Here is a 21,592-nt window from a genome sequence, read left to right as displayed (position 1 = left end):
TATATGCAGACGTGTTTGCATTGTGATTCCCACGTGTGCCTTGGCTGGTGCTCCAACTTGGTATAATGTGAAACAGATGGGGAGAGGAGAGGAGAGGGTCAGGGTCCGCCACTCCCACTCCTCTCCTATCCTTTCAACAATCCCAAGTAGATGTGTGTTAAGAAATTAAAATAGTTCATATGGTTTGACAAATTAAGCTTTTTATTAACAAATTAGCATAAATGAGAGGCGGTCCTAGGCCTAGTCATTTTATTTATGTCAATCATACAGATCCATGATGATCACAATAACATGCTCATCATCCATTATCATAATTACTTTCGCTTTTTAGTGATCTTGTGTGCTATGATTGGAGAATGTGCATGTGGGTTTATATACATACAGTATATGTATATATATATATATATATAATATATATATATATATATATATATATATAAGTTAGATAACAAAGTAATTCAATGAATTAACAAAATATCTAAGCCACCCTTTTATTTTTTTATTTATATATATAGAAATGGAAATGGAAAATAAGTGATATATTCTTGATTCGCATAGGAAACAAGGACAATATTTGTGAAGGGACTGTAAGATGTTTTTTGTTATCAAGTTGGATGACAGTATCGGACACCTATGATCTCATTTCCTGTAAAAAAAAGTCTGAAATGTTTCTCTTCTTCTTTTTTTTTTTTTATCAAATTTCAAATTAATTAGTGACAAAGTAAATACCATGTGAAAGGTAGGTTCCTAAATCCCAATGATGAGGTGGGTGTAGGTACAGATATAGGTATAGGTTTCAATGGGCGTAGTCAAATGGCTCTTCCATATTTGGGCATGCAGTTGCACTCTTTTGCTTTAGTTGCTGCCACCGCAGTGCTTATGTCCCACCTAAAGAAATTCCCCCTTTCTCTTTCTCCGTTTTAGGGTTTAGGTGATGAGTTATAATCAAAACTAATATTTCTATATATACTAGTTGTTTTCAAGGATCCCTTGTTCTTAAAAGGAAACAAATTTTAGTGGAGATTGGAGAATGAGAATTATTGCAAGGGGGCTCTACTTTGGGCCCAATCTGAAGCTTCCCACTGCCCAGCCCCTGGTACCTGTATTGTTTGCTAATATTCACCACTTTGTTGCTGTTTCCACCAGGCCCAGTCTACCCACACCATTTGTTACAAATTAAATAATAGGCCCAACATATATACATTTACAAAATTAACAAGCCTTGTTCCCCCCAATTCTACACCAATATTTGGGAAAAACAAAGGACTCAAATGGAAAGCAGCTAATACTATTCAATACTCAATACACAAAACAACATTCCTTCAAGACTAGCTAGGATTAAAAGCGGAAACAGCCTATCATAATCATGTGCAGACACCACTTGCAACTGAAACAACAATGGACAAAATGAAGAAAGATTGAACCACATACCAGGATTCAAAATTTGCTACAGGTAATTCTCTTTCCGTCATGTTCCAAGAACATCATGGGCATTCAAATCCCCAATCTCAGGTTGACAGTACATTGTACAAAGAAAATTTTGCTAATAAGTTACACAAAATTTCTCCAACTTCATAGGAAATAATAGCCTTCTATGTCCAGAGATAACTTATTTTCTGTCATTTTTTGAGAGAATGATGCAAGTTGCAAGATCTTTCATCTTAATTCAATCAGTCACCAAATAAATCATCTTCACTATCATCATCATAAGAGGCAGACTTACTTCTAGGATTTCCACTTGAGACACCAATAGCCTTTCCTGTAGTATCATCTTGAGTAGGAGAAGCTTGTCTACCAGCACAACTAACAGATGAGTATGCCCATGAAGAACCAACTTTGTCAGATAAAGATTCTCCGTAAAGGTCATCATAAATCCCACCTTTTGGAGCATTTTTTACCTTATTCAAGACTTCTTGCAGTTTATCAGTCACACCTTTCTGAAAACCATCGTCTTCCTTTACAGATGATGCCTCCTTACCTTTAGGAATTACTGTTGTCTGTACAAGAGATTCATATTTTCCAACAAGACTTCCTTCTTTCACACCTAGAGGCCCAGGTTCAGTTTCTACATCAGCACCATCTGAAATTCCAACGACTTCAACCAGCTCTCCCCCAGCTTGATCCCTGAAGGTCACTTTTAGTTTCTTCATTCTCTTTGAGGCTCTCCCTAGCTCTGTGCTGCCTTCTCTTTCAGATAATGAGCTGCCAGACACATTGGATTTGGGCAGCAGGTCCGATTTGCTCAGACCATAACTATTTATAAGTGTATTATAAGCTACAACGGCCTCTTCATCAGAAGGATCAGGTGGTGGGGGTAGATTTATCTCAGTTGGGGGTGGAGGACGAGGAAATAGAGCTGCATTATTCTTCCTTAATATATAAGTTCTCGTTGATGCAGCAAAGCGCAAAGATTGCCCTAATTCAAGCTCAACTGGGGTGTCTTTAGTCAATCGCTCATTTGCAACAAAAGTTCCATGTGCCGATCCCAAATCGATGACATATATGCTGTTGAGGTTAGAACAGCTGGTGAATAACACTTTACATATGGTTTTTGAAAGAAGTTGCGAGCTTCAGAAATCAATTGTATATACAAGAATGTATAACCTATGATTTATTAAGAAATAGAAATACACTAGGTTGTGTAGCAATGACTACAAATCTAAAGGAATAACTTGAACTTCAAAACAGAATCAACATCATTTTTAATCATCAACTAGTAAACTCAGAAAAGTAGTAGAATCAAGAAGTAGCCTTTAAAATCATTCCGTACTGAGAAGCGAAAATAATAGTGAGGTTTGAATAGAAGTAAAGAAAGGGCGAAAGAAGATAAAAAAGCAATGGAAATAGAAGTGACCTGCCATTTTTGTGAGGAATGACAGCAGCATGCTGACGTGAAACAGACTGATGATCAAGCACAAAATCGCAAGTATGATGTTGCCTGCCAAAGATGTGCCTGCGTCTATCGAGATTAATATGATCAAGCACCTGTCCTTCCTTCAAAACTTGAAGATAATAGACACCGGGCCGAGGTTCAATGGCCCAATCAGGAGGCTGCCAGGTGGATTGACCCCCGCCAAGCTGAGTGGCTGGCTGAGGCTGAGTCTGCTCCTCCTGCTGAGGCTGAGCAACTGCATTTTGAGAATGTGAATGTTGTTGAGCTTGAACAGCTTTGGGTGTGGTTTTGGGGGCAGAATTTAGGGAGACCGAGAAGGGTTCCAAGGATTGAGCCTTTTTGAATCTATCAAGACCACCTCTTCCATACATTTTTTATTAATTATATTACTCAAAAAAAAAAATCAAATCCTGTTTATTCAATAGTTAATGATTAATATTCTTATATCACCACTCAGCAGCATCATAATTTGGGCCGTCAATTTTAGCAGTAATCCTCCTCCTCATTCATGCACTTGAACTGCAACCCTTGAACCAAAAACCCTATAAATATTGGAGTAATGTAATATTACTAGAATACATATCGGACACGAAAATTTCAGATAAAAAAAAACAGAGAAAAAAGAAAGAAACCTTTTGATAACAAAAATAATGCACACCAGGTAAGCTTGGGTTGTGGAATAAAATTGTAAAATCGAGTTTGGATTTTATAGAAAATGGATAGGAATCCCAAAAACCCATCTTTCTTCAACCAATCATATTGACATGGTTCAGCTGCTACGTTACTATAACTTGAAAAGGTGGAATAGGATACATAATTGTGGCCATAAATCTTCTAACAGAATCGATTCCAGCAAACAATTACTACTACTACTACTGCTGCTGCTGCTTAATCCATAAAATATGTTTGTTGAAGATGAATAATCGCAGACACTGACTGACCTTTGTTGGTTAGGGTTCATGAACAAGGCAGGAAACGCTGAAGGCAGGGGCAAAGCAATCCGCCACATTGAATTCAACACACTCTCACCCTGACTCTGTCATCATCGTCAACCCAATTTCGTTTCCAAATGCCAAACCAAACCCAAGAACAAGCTTCAATCTCCGGGCGCAATGCCAGGGATCGAATGCTGCGATTCCCTGTCTTTCTTTTCTTCAATAATTATTCTTCCTAGTGTTAAGCATGAGTTTGTCAGTATTACAACATAATCTTTACCATCCGGAACTTATGTCAATATAAATATGGACCGGACCGGAGACACAGAAAGAGTTTGTAAGACCCGACACTTGTACTGTAAAGACCTATATTAAATCCTAGTCCTCAGTAGCCAGCCCATTTGGTATCAGCAATCAGCCCATTCGAATCAGCCATTTTCAAGGGCAAGGGCTAGTCTCACTTCTTGTGCTCCCCCTACTCCCACATATGCTGTTCATAACTTGCATGGGTATTATTTTTTCTTTTTCTTGAACAAGAAATGTATATACTTATCATTGAATCCAATACTCCAATATCATAATTTTTATTACTATGGATATTTCAATGTAGGTTAGTATCAATAACCTCTACATACAGCAGTATCCACCCTCATTTTTGCATTTGAATGATGAGTACAGCAGTTTGTCAAGAAACAACAGTTGCTCTTCACAATTTCAATATACAGCAATGGTTTCACAAATACAATTTGGAAATTCTTGAAGAGAGCAACAACGAATATCTTCAGCCAGAAATGGTAGAAGGAGCCGTAACAGACCTATATTTACAAAGACTGTATCATTAGTATGCTTGCTTCAATGAGGGGCTTGGTCTCTACAGGCATCAAACTGAACAAGCAAAACTCTGCTAGGATCCGGAAAGAAGTTAAAGCCAAGAAACCTGCGAGTAATTGTCACATTTGCTTTCAAGCAAAAGTTGGGGTTGCCTTGATTCATATACCCGTGCAAACAGCTATAATGCAAATTTGGGTACATCTCAAATCCGCAAACATAACCAGCACTAAAGAAAACCGACCAATAGAATGCAGTCATTTTCCCAGGGTGATATTGAAGATTATCTGCCAATCAGCTCTACAATATCAGCAATGCCAGTCATGCACTATCTTGAAATATATTCCTTCTCAATGACACCTAATGTCACCTTCAAGCGATCTTCCAGATTTAAGAGGATATTTTTGGCAATCCTTTTCTGATGCCTAGTGCTTTTCAACCATGCAATTCCAAAAAACACTCGCACCTGACATCCCTTTGATCTTGAGGGTAAATCCTCAATTTGGTATCTAAGGTGAAGCTGCAAAACATTAAAACTCACTGGTCAATTATGAGGAAGAAGTAGAATAATATCTAAATCAAATCCCAAAACAGGCTCAAGCATCACACTCAAAGATACAATTAAGAAAAGTTCTTGGTGGTATTCGTACATTGAAATAGTCCCCAAGTGGAACACCATGAAGAGTCATAACCTCTTCAATAAGCCAACCATTTTTATCGGAAAGTGGGGATTTCTGCTGAGTACTTGTCACCTCTCCTCTATAGCGGGATACACGCTTATCAAACCTGTAATACATTTGCCTCTCATATACATCAGCCCTTTCTGACTCCCATGGACTGCAAGAATAGTTAAGACAGCCAGCTCTCTCCATAGCTTTACGGTCCAATTCACCGCCATTGAATAACTCCATGAAGAAACTAGTCTGAGTCACCAATAAAGCAGATACCATCATCAGATACAGACAAAATACATACGAAAAGATTTGCAGTACCTTAGACACAACATGGACAGTAAAAATGTTCTTAACAGGATGCATACTGCAGCAAAACAAGTTCCATAGATTCAGAGAGAGAGCGAACTTACAGGAACAGGAAGAGCAGATGAATAAACCTCAGACATACTGACATCCTCAAGGCCTAAGAAGGATCCACTCTCTTCAGTTTGGAGGCTTTTGGCTTCAGAATCTTCTTCAACTATTTGCACTTTCTGCTCTGGGCTCAAGGATCTAGCTTTCCACAGAGCCATAATTGTTCTAGTCAACAAAAAAAAATTGAAAGTCAAGATATGACATTTTACCATCCTTTCCCCTTTTCAGATTTTTGCTTTTAGAAACTTATAAAACAAGTAATTCCCTACTCTCATTCTTATCATCACAGATTCTTAATACTTCGCACTAGCTTCATCATTTGATTGCCTAAGAACAATAGTTGATATACATCCAAAAGAAAAAAGAGGCATGATAAGTCTAATTGTAAAAATCATGATTCTTAGTTGTTTCTCAAAAACAACTAAAGCTGGACTAATAAAGTGAAGAAATTCTCATTGATGACTAAAAAAGGATAGTATGTCAGGTTATGGGTGCAAGAGCAAAAGGACTCCAACCACAGAAGTTGTCCAATATATTACAAAAGCAAGTCAATTTGCCACTTGTAAAGAACATTCCAGGATGAAATATTCTGGCATCATGCTTATAAATTCCATATGTAACAACACAATGGAAGTTATAATGTTAGAATTCATTTCTAGAAATTGTGAAAAAAGCTTGGTTAAACATGCTTTCAACATTAAACAAAATTAATAAACATATGAAAGGAAGCAGTAAAGACATAAATAAAATGAAAACAAGAAGTCACAGAAGATAGGTTGTCCTTTACCGATGAGCTACATTGAAAGATACAAAAGAATGGAAATGGAACTTCAGCCTGCCTTCCTCATCTTGTGTCTTTGCACCATGTCTAGCATCCATCCCTCTTCCTAGACGGAGAGTCGTAACAATAATTGGACTGCCCATTGATGCCAGAGTAGGAGTTAAAACTTGAATATCCTCAATGTCTTCCCAAAGGAAAAAGAATTTTGTCTTGTGCCCAAATAAATTGGCATGAAACCCAATTATTCTTGCTGACAAAAACAGGCGACCCTGCACAGATGCAACTGCAGATTAACAAAACGGAAGAATGCAGTATACTAATTACAAAAGATTATGTAACCTGATAAACAGAACCTGCAGAGGCATTTTCCGTTTCAAGTGACAGGTAAAGTCATTGATGAGAAATTCCTCTGGTGGAAGCCCAAAGAGTTTCTGAAAGGCTGAATTCGTTTGAGGAGACCTCACATTTATCTGCAAATATATAATTTGATTGTAATCACATAACAAGAATGGACAATAATAATTTATTCTGTTGCCAATGTGAAACTAAAAAGAAGCATAGCTATCTATTTACCTTCTTCCCCACTTCTTTCTCCATCTTACTTAAGTACTCTTTGACTACATTTCCACCTCTTGTATTGTCCAAGAAAATTCTCAAGTGCAGCTTAGACTGACATGCCTGTGCCAACTTACCTTGTAGAGGAACCCATACATCAGCTAGATCTGATATATTAGATTTTACAAAATTAATCTCAGCATGTCCCAGAGATGTAGCTTCATCAAAAGGCCCATCAAAATCATAAACTTCTACATCCAGTACAGAAGGAGGTTCATCCATTGCATCAAATTCAAATATTTCTGCAAAGACCAATAGAGTTATTTAAACAATTGATTAAATTAAGATTTAGATAATTCTTGGACAAACTTTCAAGGGGTTCGTTCCAAATAAACTGTAAGATTCTGCAGAAGACTCATTATTGAAGAGTATGCCAGTGAAAACACGCACACTGAACTCAAACACAGACAAAGAACAATGTTAAATTCACCATTCCACTGAGGGCCAGATTTCTGGAACTTGATTGAGCTGGTTCTAGTTTTCCCATTGCAAGTGAACACCACATATGGATCACAGAACCCACTTGAATCTACAGCAGCTAAATTACTTCCCTCAAGCAATGCAACCGTTAGTAACCATCCATTCCCTTGAGCTTTCACTCCATGATCACTCCCTATTGTTGGAAAGAAAAAAGCAAAAGGAAATCAAAGGCCTGAAACAAAAGAAACATGACGCGGCACCTTTTTTCACCATCTCAGAAGAGTAGTTATTAGATGTGAATATTACCCTTTTGCGCTCTGGCCTGCATGAAGCGTGAAAATAACTGGAGTACCCTTTCACCTTGAAGAACCAGGACACCACACACAATGAATTCACCAATTGAATCGGGCAAGTCAAGCCCAACAAACTCTAGTCCTTGAATTGCACTAGGTGCAGCTAGCCAGATATGGACTATCACATAGATGCTCATAAAAACTGTGGAAGCCAGAGTAAAATTAGCGAAATACTGGACTGCCAACTTCCAATCTGACTGGGGTTCAGCCTGCAATGATCCCAAAAGATGTTTTTTGTTTAAGCCAATATCCTTTGAATCAACTGGCTTAATAGTCTGAGCTAGTAATGTAGCAAACTGCTCAAAGCTTTCCTTTAGACCTTGTCGGGCTCCATTTTCTATCATGCCTTTCATCATGGTGCTCTGCAAGAAGTTCATACGCCATGAAATCACCAAATGTGAAGACTGTTCTCCAGATGGCAGCTCAGGCCCAGGAGTAATGCAGTACAGCACTTCAGTTCTGAAGGTGCTCCCATACATGACATCAGGAGTGCTCACACCGGCTAGAACAGCAAAATCCTTCCCATCAGCTTTTATATATGTTTGCTCCTCAGTGGCTTTCACAGCCTTAATTAATTTAGTTGGAGCCCTGATGTAAGAATAAACTCTTTTCAAGCACTCACCACCATTCTCAAATTTCCAAGGCCCAAATTGCGGATCCGTAGATCCCTGCACCTCTGCTAATGACCTAGGAAAACTTGAATCAGGTGAAAAAAGTAGAAAGTTTAGCTCTGTTGGTGCAATCACATATAATTGGTCCAGAAGAACTCCTCCAGGTAAATTGATTGGAATTTCACTTCCCTGATCTCTAGATTCCAATGCTTTCATTGCTTCCTCAAAAGAAACAGAGGATGACTGATCATCAGCGTTGTCATCAGAAATGTCAGCTCTTGAGATTTCAGGTATCTCCATCAAATCAGTGCTCTTAGCAGAGGTAGTTGGAGCAGTGTCCATATTTTTATTAAACATTTGAGCAATGCGACCTGCTAGAGATTTTTGTGCACCTGATTTATCTTCCTTGGAAGACACGTTATCTTCTTGTCTCACAGGAGAAGGGGAGTTTGATGAACCACTAAATGACCTAGAAAGATCCTCAATAGTCATGTCCGCATGCTTCTTCAATGATGATGCATTATCACCATGAGAGGCCAAGTCCATGAATGAATTATTTTGGGAAAAATAGATATTTAGAAGTATTTCACCTGTAGCAAAAGGTTGAAAGAAAAGTACATAGATAAATTATTGTAGTCATTATAGCCCAAAGCAGCTGAAGCATGTCATATAAGAGATGCAATTTTGATATTTGAATCCTAGATCCCGACTACTTAGATAAGGTCTTTATTGGGACTAAAGTTAACATTAAGTAACATTGTGACCCTCATAAACAAAAGCATTCATTTAGAATCATAGTAAGACAGCACAGAAAACCCAGTTGAATATTCCAACTAAGAGACATTTACAACAACAAAAAAAAAGGCCAGAAATAAAAACATAAGAATTCCAGTTTAGTTTGGTAATGGCATGAGGAAAAGTGATGCAAGGAAATGGTTAATTCCAACATGACAGACAGGACAGGCTGAGAAAACTAAATTTTGTAGATGCTGAAGGATGAGAGATGCAGATAAAAGGAAAAACATACCACAATCCTTGTTCTTGGACTTCTTACTCCTCGGGTGGAGGGAATACCAGGCAGTGCCAAGAGACTTGTTGTGAGCATCAAAAATCCGGGAGACGGGGAGTCTAAGCTGGCCAACAAAGTCATCGTTGAAGTACTTATCCTCGTCCAAGACAGAGATGAGAAGCTCCTCATTCAAATCCTCGACCTTGAAACTGAATTCCTCACCCCAAGTTGGGTTCAACGTCTTCTTCACCACTTTGGTCCTGGACCTCTGTTTTCCTAGCTGAAGCTTCACGTACGGATCACTGAAGCCGTTTATATCCATGGGTGGCATGTTTCTTGCTTCAATCACACCCACAATAAGCTTCATTTGTATGTTTGTTTATGGGATCAAAGATGATCGAATTTGCCACTGCTCCTCAATCCAATCCTAATTGTAAAGAATCTTCAAACCTTGACCTTTGATAATGTTTTATTTTTATGATGAACCCACCCCGCGATCAACAGTGTCGCCGCCACCGCTACAAACAAGGGCAAAGGATTGGAAGAACAATGCCGCCATTCTATTTCTAGTATTATTTCGGTTTCTTCTATTTCTGGGAGAAAGAAGAAAAGGAGAGAGAGCTCCCGAGCACAAACAATTAGTACTAATAATATTAGTAATAATCAATCAAACTCAACGTACTAATATCATTAATGAAGAATTATGGCAGTGCCCTTCCCAGTAGCATCATCAGCATTCAGCAGCAATAGCAATAGAGAAACTCCATTTCCATTCCGTGGGGAGGAAGACACAGACAAAAAGAGGCAACTTGTTGTTTTACCAAGGAAACACTAGAATCGATACTCGTATTGGATTGGGTATTCCTACATACCAATAAAAGGCAATTCAATTTTGCCAAAGAAATCAACGCACCCAAACGAATAGGAACGAAACACAGAATTAAAATTTTCAACAAGAAACAAAAATGAATGCGTGTTTGTTTTCATAAAGAATAAAAAATCAACAAGATAATATCTGGGCAAACTTTATTTTCCAAGATGCTGCAAACTATGAGATCATCTGTGAGAGCAAAGACAAAGGGGGAGGAGACTTTTCCTTTTTCTTTTAAGGAAGCAGAAAAGGAGACTTTTCAAGTTTTTTGGCTTTTCAAGTTTCAACTGCGCGTTTTCTTTTTCTTTTCCTTATCTTTGTGCACATTCACTTTCACATTTATGATTCTAAATAAATCTATGCCTCCTTAGTTAGGCGTCTGCTAAGCTTCATCCACCAAGCAATAGTAATTCTCTTGATAATATACTATTAGTATAATACAGGGTTTTGATAACGAAATTTGCTACAATCATCATCAGCAAGCAATTCGAGATTTTCTTTTTCTTTTTCTTTTTCCTTGCTTGACGGGCATAAAGTTAGTCATTCCCCTGACCCAATGCCAAAAGAGGCATCTTTTTGTTATTTAGGAGCCCACCGACACCTTTTTCCGTTATGGGTTTGTGATGACCTCAACACTGTCTTTGTTTGGAACTGGAATCATTGACTAGATTGCTTTCCCCTCCGAACCAACTGGATCTGTCACGCGAGCCACACAGTCATAAGCTACTCAGTGACTATGACGTCCAAGCTCCCAGGATACACTTGCCATTCTGTTCCTAGACCCTTCTTTCTGTTTCACGCACCTGTTTTTCTCTGCGTTCATGTTTCATATATTCCATTCCATCGCATTGCAATGGCAAATGCTGATAGCAAAGTACATTACACAATGAGGCTTCAACCCACACCACGCATTGAAATTCCATCCCCCATTCTTGGCCTATTCCACAAGTAGATTGACAGATTTCAAATCTCTGATCAGGGATAAAGACACACCTAGTTCCCCATCGAGCATTGCCAACCTCTTTGATATTCTTTTGCCATTATCACAATCTATATATATAAATAGATCAAGTACTGCAAAGGCAACCGTCCTGAAAACATAGGATGGTCAGGGCAGATTCCATACATGATATAATGACAAACTTTTTTAATTAGGCTAAGAATGAACTCCATTTATTAAATCCAAATAACCAAAATCCTCAAGCACCATATGCTTGTCAGAATAGAGTACAAGAAGAAGATTGATATATCTGCCAAATATAAAACTTGAATACAAATGAGCATAGAAGAGTGGGAATGTTTGACATCATCCCAACCTCATCTTTGTCTGCGTCTTTGACACTATTTTTCCCTCTTGTAAATCTTCGCCAAGAAGGACTTCAACACTGATTGCACTGCTTTGCTAGGATGAACATCGATTGCGGTTATCAGCTTCTCATAGCTCTTGCTTTCATACTCCTCAAATACACCCTGTCAAATTCAGATTAGAGATAAACAGTAAGGGCAAAGAGGAAATATCATCATATTCACAATTTACAACAATCAACCCTGAAACACGTCCTGCATTCTGTTTTTATTTAAAGAAGAAATCCTGAAATATCAATGTAGAACCTTGAGGTTAAGCTCATTGTATAGAGCTTTTACGTTAGCAACATTAACAGGATCTAGTTTCCCATAGTTCTCCTGGAAGCAAAAGATAACATCAATGAGTAACCACGCTGAGATTTACAGAAAATCAGACAACTTATAAAACTAGTTCCAATCTTACATGCAACACTTTCTTCTGCTCTTCATTGCAGATTTCTAATGCTTTGACCACCAACCAAGAGCACTTAAAATCTTCAATATCAGTTCCAATCTGAGATTACAAAGAGCTTGAGTAAGAAATCCAATAACACAGATAGATGAGTCCATTTTACATTTTAATTTTCAAAGACAGACTTCGAGTTCCATCATCCCGAGCTCACCTTACCAATTGTCTCAGGATCACCGAAGCAATCCAAATAATCATCCTGCAGAAAATAAAAGTCAAATAATTAACATAAAGGATCTGGCAAGAAAAGAAGGGCATCTAAGAAACAAATTCCATCTGAGCAAAAAAAGAAATATTGCTCATTTTGGGAGTGATAAACCATGCTGAGGCAATTTTTAAGACTTTAAGAATTCAACTGAAATCAAATCATAAATTATAGTGACTAAATAGAATAATGCTTTAAGTAAGTGAGTTTTGATAGATTTAAACAATAGAAACATTAAAATTTACACTAGTATTGAACTTCTGGTTGTCATCTATCCTAGTCGTTATAAAATTGCAGAAGTTAAAGTAAGATGTGCTCTGCCAAATATTACCTGTACTTGAAAGTAGATTCCCATATCAACGAGAATGTTCTTTACATCAATGTGGTTGTCAAGATTCTCGCCCGACATAACCAGTGCACATGCAACCTGGGTTCATTTAGGTAATATAAGTAGCAAATAGCCCATATAACTAACAAACTCTGATGTCACTAATTAAACGAATTTAGAGAAAACCTCCATGTAAGAATGAGCTGTAGATGCAACCATAATAGATATGAAACATAAGTAGCAAAATGGCCAATTCAAGAGGAGATATAGCCAATAAAGCAGCAACTAGTCAATCCAACTAACAACCTTCTGATGAACAAAACTACAAATTAAGAATATTCAAGAGTGGATGCAGGGAATTAGGAGATCGTGTGCTTGATCAAATTTTGGCACAAGTTGTGTGTGGCCAGCCCAAGAGCAATATCATCAAAATCACTGAATTTTGAATGGTGGTAATGTCCTTTAACAAAACACAGCAGAAAAAAGCGTTGCTGACAATTCAGGGCGCATGCTTCAAGTGAAATGGAAGTTGATACTCACAGGAAGATAAAATGAATAATAGGCAGTCTTGTACTGAACAATGCGTCGGTGCCTGCAGAGAATTTTAACCAATAAATAGATTAATAAGATACATAAGAATTACTACTTGAAAGAGTTGAAACGAAAGAAAATAAAATGAGGTGACTTGTGGAATCGATGCTGATTTATTGTCATTATGACTGCAGAATTTGATGCCAAGCAACACAGGCAATATTTTATGTTGGAATAATGTCACTGTTTGACTACAATATGATAACAGGTCAGTTATCACTTGCATTATGCAGAAATAGTTCAACAATTGTTATTTCTTGAAATAAATAATTGCTAAAGCTTCACTCACTGTGACAATGAGTATTTGGATAGATCTTTTTCTCCTTCAAGTGTTGTAATCAGATCTATCATCTGTCCTGAAGCTGTTTGAAACTCCACCTGTGTAAAGCAAATGTCTCAAAATATTTAGGATATTTTTCAAATGAAGAAAATTTAGAAATATCCAAATTAATTACCTCGTTAAATAAATCTAGGAGATCTACATAGTAAGGTTTCTCACGAAAGTGATTTTTGAGAATCCTGCAGATGTGATTGCGAAGTAGAATACCATCATTTACAGCAATCAGACCAACCTACAAGGCAATTTATACAGGTTAATTGCTTTCATAGAGGGAAAAATACAAGAAAAAAATGGATATATAACATGGGGTCAGACTTGGTATAAAGTACAAACCTGGGGCACTCTAAACCAACAAGGATGCCCACGCCGTGTGTGAGAGTTATCCATTATGTCATCAAGGACAAGAAAATATGCCTGAAGCTGTATTTAGAGAGAAATCACAATTTTGCCATCCCAGATAACAGCATAATAACTAGCAGAAGCAGTAGCAGTATCTTAATAAGAGAAATAATGGGGAGCAGCATGGCATAGTGATATAGAGCGATACCCATTCAATACACCAACCGAGAGCACTTGCAAGAAAAATCTCATTTTCAGTCAATTCTTTTCCTTCTTTCAATAGGCGGTAGCTATCAATCACAGAGAGTCCCCGATTCAGCTTCCCTGAGAACAAATAAGTTGCAGTCAGTCCAGGAAGAGCCAAGCCAAGAGAAGCTGAAAACACACAAAATACATAAATCAGATTAATAAGGCAGAGGAATATATGTTAAATTACCTCCAGGCACGTTGTAGTCGAGCATCTGCAGCGGGTAAGGGAAAGCAGACGGTCAAACAAAAAAAAAACTATGGAGCACAATAATGATGTGATGAAGAAAGTTGTGGCAAAGTAGCAGAGAATACGGGAAGAAAAATCAAGCGCAAGACACAGAATAGAGTTGGTATAACCCCATAAGTCTATAATAAGAATATTCCAACCAAAATGAAGAATTGGGTGAGCATGAAACGTGAATTGAAATGAATATCTCTACAATAAAATGGGTGGACATAAAGCATCAAATTGAGGTCAGAAGCAGAAGATGAAAACATAGTATCGGTTAATAAACGGAAGAAATGAAAAGCGAGGGAAGGTGAAAATGAAATACCCGGTCAACCCATTGACGAGAAACATCAGTAAATTCGAACGAAGGATCCTCAAGGAGCTCCGATTTGAGCTTGTAATAGACTTGGAGAAATGCTGACCTGCGATCCGCCATTAAAGCCAATGTGTTTTTTTGGGATTGAAACGCTCCTCTCCTCTCGTCCGGAACAGTGAAAGCAGGAAATAAGAGATTGCCAAATTGCTCAGTTTTATTTGTAAAAAAAATAAAAAAATAAAAAGGCGAGGGTTTTACAGTTCACGATAGGGTAGTGCTTTCGCTGTCTTTTATAGACAGAAATGGGGGGGCGGACTTGACTTTTGCAACTCTCTCAACCAATGCTAGATTGTCAGTTAGGCAATTAGGGGTGCGTATTTTGTGGAAATTACAGCGCCTGCCATTGCCCAAATTCCACCAATGCTGTGCCAGTTTGAAATTGAGATTCCTTTTGGTGAATTTACTTTGTGACCCAACAATGAAAAAAGAAAGGAAAAGACAGGCAGAGGCATGAAGCAGAAGCAGCTGAAGATGGGTGGCCTAGGGGTCTGTCAGTGGTCACATGCCTGATGCCTTGCCTTAACTCACATTTCCTTTCGCATATTCATAAAAATAATAATGCCCAATGCCTTTAATCTCATTTGTTCAACTTGTCTCTTTTTGCCAAACACCAGCTGCCAACACACACTATTATTAGTATTATTATTATTATTAAATAATGCAAAACTCGATTTTATTCCTTTGCAATCTCACAATGTGTCGTATTTCAATTTCAATCAACCTACTCTTCCCCATTTTCTGCTTTCTTTTTCTACATTATAATTTACCACTACAATTTAAGACTTAAGACTTTAAACACTTTACCCTTGCTTCTAATTATTCCTCGTATCTCTATCCACCCTAACCCGATTATAAATACATTTGATATATTAATCAAACTTGTACCATACACTTATTACGTGCGTATCTATACCTAATAGTTATCATTTACAGTTTAATTATATTTTTTTCGCTTAAAAGTAAAAGATAATCAATGATATTCCGTTACTTTGTATTATTATGATAATAATAACGTGTACATTATTATAAAATATCATTAATTGTGTTTTAATTTTACTATTCAAAAGTATTTGAATAATTGTATCAACCACGACTTTACCAACCATGTTCCACTTGTACTTATTAACTTTGCGATTGAAGGTTTTTAATTAAAAATCCGAATTTTTAATATTCAATAAAATAACAGTCATCATTTACAGCTCAATTGTACTTTTTGTTATGGTAAAAGCGAAAAATAATTAATGATGTTCCGTTACTTTGTACTATCACGATAATTGTGTGTAGATAATTATAAATATCATTAATTTTATTTTTATTTAACTATTCAAAAGTATTCGAATAATTATATAAACAACGATTTTGTCAATGGATGTTGTAAATATTCTTCTTTAAGTATTAAAGGTTTTAAATTTTAAACTCTAAACTTTGAATTTTAAGGAGAATAAATGTATAATTATCAGTAACAATCATTATTTACAGTTCAAGTGTATTTTTTTCTCTTAAAAATAAAAGAGAATTAATGATGTTTGATTATTTGTATTATCACGATAATAGTGTGTAGATTATTATAAATATCGCTAATTATGTATTAAGTTTACTAATTCAAAAGTATTTTGAATCTGAATAACAAAATTAAAAATGATTTTGCCAACGAATGTTGTACATTTGTTCTAAATGGATGCAATAAATATGTTATTATTAGTAATGATATTATTTACGGTTCAATCATATATTTTTTTGTTTTAAGAAAAGGAGAATGGATGATGCTCTGTTATTGTAATAATGAATAATAATAATAATAATAATGTGCAAATTATTATAAATTTTTTACAAATAAATGTCAAGTTTACAATACAAATAATTATGGATAATGGTTTAGGCAGCGAAGGTTGTAAATATACCTGTTAAGTTTGTTAATTTAAAAATCTTAATTTTGGATAGTAGGGTTAGAGCAATTTATTAATAAATTAAGGTTATCATTTAAAGCCCAACATTTTGACATTTTTTTTAAAAACAAAATCAAAGATGTTTGGTTATTGATATTATATATTATGTAGTGATGATAAGAGTGGTTTATAATTATTTTAAAAAATAAGTAAAACAAATTTTTTATAAAAGCAACACGTGGCAAAAAATGATAGCATGACCTATGTAGAGATGCGTGAGAGGCAGGGTGTGGAGAAATATTAAAAAGGCGGGGGCAGGAGGTGGGAATCTCAGGGAGCTTGGCAATGCCAAATAATAATTTAGTAAGCTCAGCTCATGTGATGCTGAATTCCGTCATGTAAAGATAAGCAGACAAAGTAGAAGTAAGCAGGAGTGAAGTGATGATGAAGAAACTTTGTTTGTTTAGGACGGGCTGGGGATGTTGAATATTGCAGCAGTGTGAAAAACAAGGGCAAAAGAGAAGCCAAGCCAAGCCACCAACCACCATATTAATACTATAAAATTGCATGAGGAGCAGGTTATTCAACATCTGACTTTGAAATTGGAGTCAACTCTTTAACTTTGTCAAGTTTGGCGTGTTTATTGTGCATCAAACTATATGTGCAGGTTCAATCCACAATCTCTGCTTTTATTATATATATATATATATATATATATATACATATCAAGCCTTTAATATATAAAACAATTCTCTCCTCTCTTTGATTTAACATTTGATTTTTGGGCACATCACATCATAGCAATCAAACTAGTAGTAGTAGTAGTACTAGTCGAAACATGCAAGTCCCAACTTTTGAACACAAAAGTAAGTCAAATCAAATGTGTTATTTTGGATTTGGTGTGGTGTGAAGCAACCAACAACTTGGGCTTAATGTAATGGGCTTGGTTGGAGGTGAATGGGCTTTGTTTTTGTTCATTGCGTAGGGAAAAAGCCGACATTACTACTTCATTTGGCCAGTAGTTTAGTTGGTGGCAAGGATGGAAGCAATCGAGGGTGAAAGTCCAAGCAGAGGCAGTGGCGCTGAGCTCCTGTCTGGTGCGAGCGTCAGAGCACTGTTGGATTCCGTCGACGCATTTCTCTTCGATTGCGATGGTTTCTCTGATTTTTTTTTTCGTGTTAAACATTTTCATTGATTTTTGAACGTATAAGATTGCTTGTATTGATACTAGTTTAATAATGGGAAGGATGCAATTCAATTGCAGGCGTCATTTGGAAGGGCGACAAGCTGATTGATGGAGTCCCCCAGACGCTGGAAAAGCTTCGATCCAAGGTCTCTCTCTTTCACCCTTTCGCTTTGCATTTCTTTTAATTTGATTATTGAAATGCGAAAACAATTTTATGGTTCCTGCAGATGAATATTACTAAACTATACTGTACAAGAAAGATTTGATTTGATTTGATTTGATTAAAAGGGGAAGAAGCTGGTTTTTGTCACCAATAACTCCTCCAAGTCCAGAAGCCAATATGCTGACAAGTTCCGTTCTCTCGGTCTTTCTGTTACTCAGGTTCTTCTTCTTCTTCTTCTTCTTCGCAGCATTCGGTATAGTAACAAAAAAAAAAAAAAAAGCCTGCTCTGTTTCTGTCTGACTCTTTTGTAGGATGAGATATTTTCGTCGTCTTTTGCAGCCGCTATGTACTTGAAGGTCAACCAGTTTCCTCCTCACAAGAAGGTTCCCACTTTTTTCTTTTTTTATTCCTTTCACTCCTTCAACACTGTAATTTCTTATAGCTCTGCTCTTTACTTTACATTTGAATCATCTGTTACTATTTAATTATGCTTCCCCTCTATCCAAATGGGACGCAAAATTTGCTTCATTGCAGCTTTTCCTCCTCTTACAACAAAATTTACTATATTTATTTCTTCTTCACAGTTTTCTAAATTTGTTCGGTTTTCAGGTTTATGTCATAGGTGGGGAAGGCATATTACAAGAATTGCAGCTTGCTGGATTTACCGCTGTTGGTGGCCCAGTACGTTCTTCATCTTTTGCATGCCTCATTTATCCTATCCATAAATGTAACATTTTCACTCTCTCTATCTTTTATGTTATCCTAAAGATACATACAAAACAATTGACATAGTGGAGCACTCCTTTCACCTTGCCTGTTGCTTTCTTGCAGTGTGTATGTTTGTATCTCATCATAATTTACCCCTTTCTTCTACTGTGTTTGTTTGTCTTGCATCACAGTCTCTTGCTTAATTGAATTCTAATTGCTGAGAGGAAATATTTATTGCAGGAAGATGGAGAAAAAAAGGTTCAGTTGAAATCCAGTGGTTTCTTTGAGCATGATAAGAATGTAATGCAACATCTGACCCACAATTTCTCTGAGCGTTTGATTTGTTCTTTTTCCCACATTAGTTTTCTAACAATTCAACTTCTAACCCCAGGTTGGAGCAGTTGTTGTTGGAATAGATCCAAATATTAACTATTACAAACTTCAGTGAGTTAATAACTTCATCTTCACTTTCATTTTGATGTTAAGAGTACGGAAAATCAACTTTTGTTGATTTTGAACATATGCCTGTAAAACTTCTGCTATGCTGATTCCTCAAGCATGGTATATTTTGTGCAAGTGCACTGAAAATGTAGGTTTGAAAATTATGTAGCTAGCAGATGTCTACTGACTTTGTCTTTGTTTTATGGAAAGCTTTTTAGCCTGTTCTCTAAAATTACAGTTATGTTTGAAAGCCAGCCTCAGTCAAAATAACTTGGAACCTCCATAGATTTCTTTATTATGTCATTTCAACCTTGGGCAAGTGCAGAACCATGTACAGTCGGAAGACAGTCATATGAGATATATTCTTTCTTTGATCAGCAGCATATTTCCTCTAGTTTCTTAATTTATATTTAATTGTAAAAGGTATAATTTTTCATGTCATCAACCCAAGCACATTGTTAAACTGCAACAGCTTGGTGGCTTAGGAACATTGAGGAGATGCTAGGTTAAAATGTTTGGCTAGAAGAGTAGCGAATGCTAATAATTTCCTTTAGTTGCAAGCCTAGACTGGGTCTAAACGAACTCTTACTAGATGGGTTAACAGGTGAGAATTGGCATTGCATTTTGTTTGATGCTTTCTTTAAAATAAATTCAACTGGCAGGTATGGGACCCTTTGCATCCGTGAGAACCCAGGGTGCCTGTTTATTGCAACAAACCGTGATTCAGTGGGACATATGACTGATCTACAAGAGTGGCCTGGTAAAGAAATTAAATCGCATCTGCAAAGCTTGCTTTGAGAGTTCTGCTTTGTTCTTTTCTTAGTTATTATTTGTAGGTGCGGGATGCATGGTTGGTGCCATTTGTGGGTCAACTGAAAGAGAGCCTATTGTAGTTGGAAAACCATCAACCTTCATGATGGATTTTTTACTGCAGAAGTAAGTTATTTTGAGAATGATGTACACTGACCTTACTGTAATAATTAAGATAAATCTTTTTATGCTATGTTCTTCTTTGTAGATTTCATATAAGCACATCCAGAATGTGTATGGTGGGCGATAGACTAGATACTGATATTTTATTTGGACAAAATGCTGGCTGCAAAACTCTGCTTGTTCTTTCAGGTATGTATATTGGTATCTCATGTTTTTAAGTAAGATGTGACAAGGTAGTGTATTATTTGTTGATGTGTGCAACGGCTAAAATTTCAGGAGTAACAACACAATCCGAGCTTGATGACTCCTCAAACAGCATTCAGCCAGATTATTACACGGGCAAGGTTTCTGATATTCTCGAATTGTTGGGAGAGTGACCTGATTATTTTTGGGCTGCTACAAAGAAATGTGAAAAACATTCCCAATATATGGGGAAATTGAGCAGATTGTTGCATGGTTACACTTTGTTAGGATGGAATATCACTTATTTTAGCTGAATTGAGAATCTCTCATTAGCATAACATTGATCGCACTTGCTCACATGAAGACAAGATATTTACGGACTGATATCAGCTTCCGGGCACCGCTAAGGGATGAAATATGCAAGTAAATAAAAAGTCCGGGCAAAAAAGTCATCATTGAACTAGTCTTCATCAATTTGGCTCTGTATATATCCATGGGATAGAGTAAATAAATAAATGAGTTAAAAAGAGGCCCAATTTCCAGCATGAGTTGAAAATAGAGTTAACGAAATGGCCCTGCCCTCAAAGAGTAGAAGCGGATGAGTCAAAGCCTCTGCCCTCAAAGGTTTAAAATGCAGCGTGGTTAATAGAAAATAAATTGAACTAAGATATACTTAACGAAATTTTAGTTAGAGCAAGAGCAATTAAGTTGAGCTTAAAGTTATCTTACAAATAACATAGTAATAAGTTATTTTGGAAAATTAATTTCATAAGTTGTAAAATTAGATATTCTAAAATGAAATTTGACAGTCGAACTACCTTCAGCTTGCACTTAAAACAAAAAGAATGCAGTTGTTGTATCATCATTGCATTTAGGTACAAACTGGAGTGTGTATTCCATGGCTTTAAGAGCAGAGGTTTTAGGTGAAACTTGACATGCTTGAGGTGATTAAATTTAGACAGATGACTTGGATATGTTATAGCTCTTATTCAAAATACTGTAAAACAAAATAATTGTTTTTATTAATGCGAAGAAACAAAACAAAACATGGGTTTCCATGACAAGAAATGGCATATTTAAATCCGCAGCATTACAAATCACATTGATAATATTTTTTTTAAAAAGTTATTAATATTATTCTCGTAAAACATGTAAAGAATATCATATGAGTATGACTAAGTATGGGAGCCTTCCAATTAAAAATATTGACGGAGGATC

The 21,592-nt window shown here is 36.5% G+C and overlaps 4 protein-coding genes across 6 annotated transcripts; 1 reads left to right on the top strand and 3 right to left on the bottom strand.

Moving 5' to 3' along the window:
- LOC18597360 (nuclear inhibitor of protein phosphatase 1) lies at positions 1,268–4,104 on the bottom strand. Of its 3 annotated transcripts, none has more exons than XM_007026342.2 (3): positions 3,835–4,104; positions 2,855–3,435; positions 1,268–2,505 (listed from the first exon to the last, which is right to left on the bottom strand). In XM_007026342.2, the coding sequence occupies exons 2-3, from the start codon at positions 3,262–3,264 to the stop codon at positions 1,671–1,673; spliced, it is 1,245 nt and encodes a 414-aa protein (XP_007026404.1). In that variant the 5' UTR covers positions 3,265–3,435; positions 3,835–4,104; the 3' UTR covers positions 1,268–1,670. The 3 variants fall into 3 exon arrangements, with proteins under 3 accessions (XP_007026404.1, XP_007026405.1, XP_007026403.1); XM_007026343.2 differs by having other exon boundaries at positions 2,855–3,420; XM_007026341.2 differs by having other exon boundaries at positions 2,855–3,412.
- Positions 4,384–10,723, bottom strand: LOC18597359 (C2 and GRAM domain-containing protein At1g03370). Its single transcript, XM_018123314.1, has 9 exons — positions 9,552–10,723; positions 7,867–9,114; positions 7,571–7,753; positions 7,099–7,382; positions 6,879–6,995; positions 6,532–6,794; positions 5,741–5,909; positions 5,307–5,579; positions 4,384–5,176 (listed from the first exon to the last, which is right to left on the bottom strand). Exons 1-9 carry the CDS (start codon positions 9,898–9,900, stop codon positions 4,985–4,987), a joined length of 3,078 nt encoding a protein of 1,025 aa, XP_017978803.1. The 5' UTR covers positions 9,901–10,723; the 3' UTR covers positions 4,384–4,984.
- On the bottom strand, positions 11,548–15,096 carry LOC18597357 (farnesyl pyrophosphate synthase 1). Its single transcript, XM_018123315.1, has 12 exons — positions 14,824–15,096; positions 14,457–14,481; positions 14,229–14,344; positions 14,015–14,101; positions 13,797–13,913; positions 13,631–13,719; positions 13,291–13,342; positions 12,754–12,849; positions 12,372–12,416; positions 12,173–12,262; positions 12,016–12,087; positions 11,548–11,874 (listed from the first exon to the last, which is right to left on the bottom strand). Exons 1-12 carry the CDS (start codon positions 14,932–14,934, stop codon positions 11,746–11,748), a joined length of 1,029 nt encoding a protein of 342 aa, XP_017978804.1. The 5' UTR covers positions 14,935–15,096; the 3' UTR covers positions 11,548–11,745.
- Positions 17,764–20,834, top strand: LOC18597356 (phosphoglycolate phosphatase 2). Its single transcript, XM_007026333.2, has 11 exons — positions 17,764–17,914; positions 18,025–18,092; positions 18,235–18,327; positions 18,421–18,492; positions 18,719–18,790; positions 19,058–19,117; positions 19,209–19,261; positions 19,921–20,018; positions 20,095–20,194; positions 20,277–20,380; positions 20,468–20,834. The coding sequence occupies exons 1-11, from the start codon at positions 17,800–17,802 to the stop codon at positions 20,566–20,568; spliced, it is 936 nt and encodes a 311-aa protein (XP_007026395.1). The 5' UTR covers positions 17,764–17,799; the 3' UTR covers positions 20,569–20,834.

Source organism: Theobroma cacao, chromosome 6 (assembly GCF_000208745.1).
Source record: "Theobroma cacao cultivar B97-61/B2 chromosome 6, Criollo_cocoa_genome_V2, whole genome shotgun sequence".
Classification (NCBI taxonomy): Eukaryota; Viridiplantae; Streptophyta; class Magnoliopsida; order Malvales; family Malvaceae; genus Theobroma; species Theobroma cacao.
The sequence above is the reverse complement of the archived record's forward strand: the minus strand, read 5'-3'. Positions and strand labels throughout refer to the sequence as shown.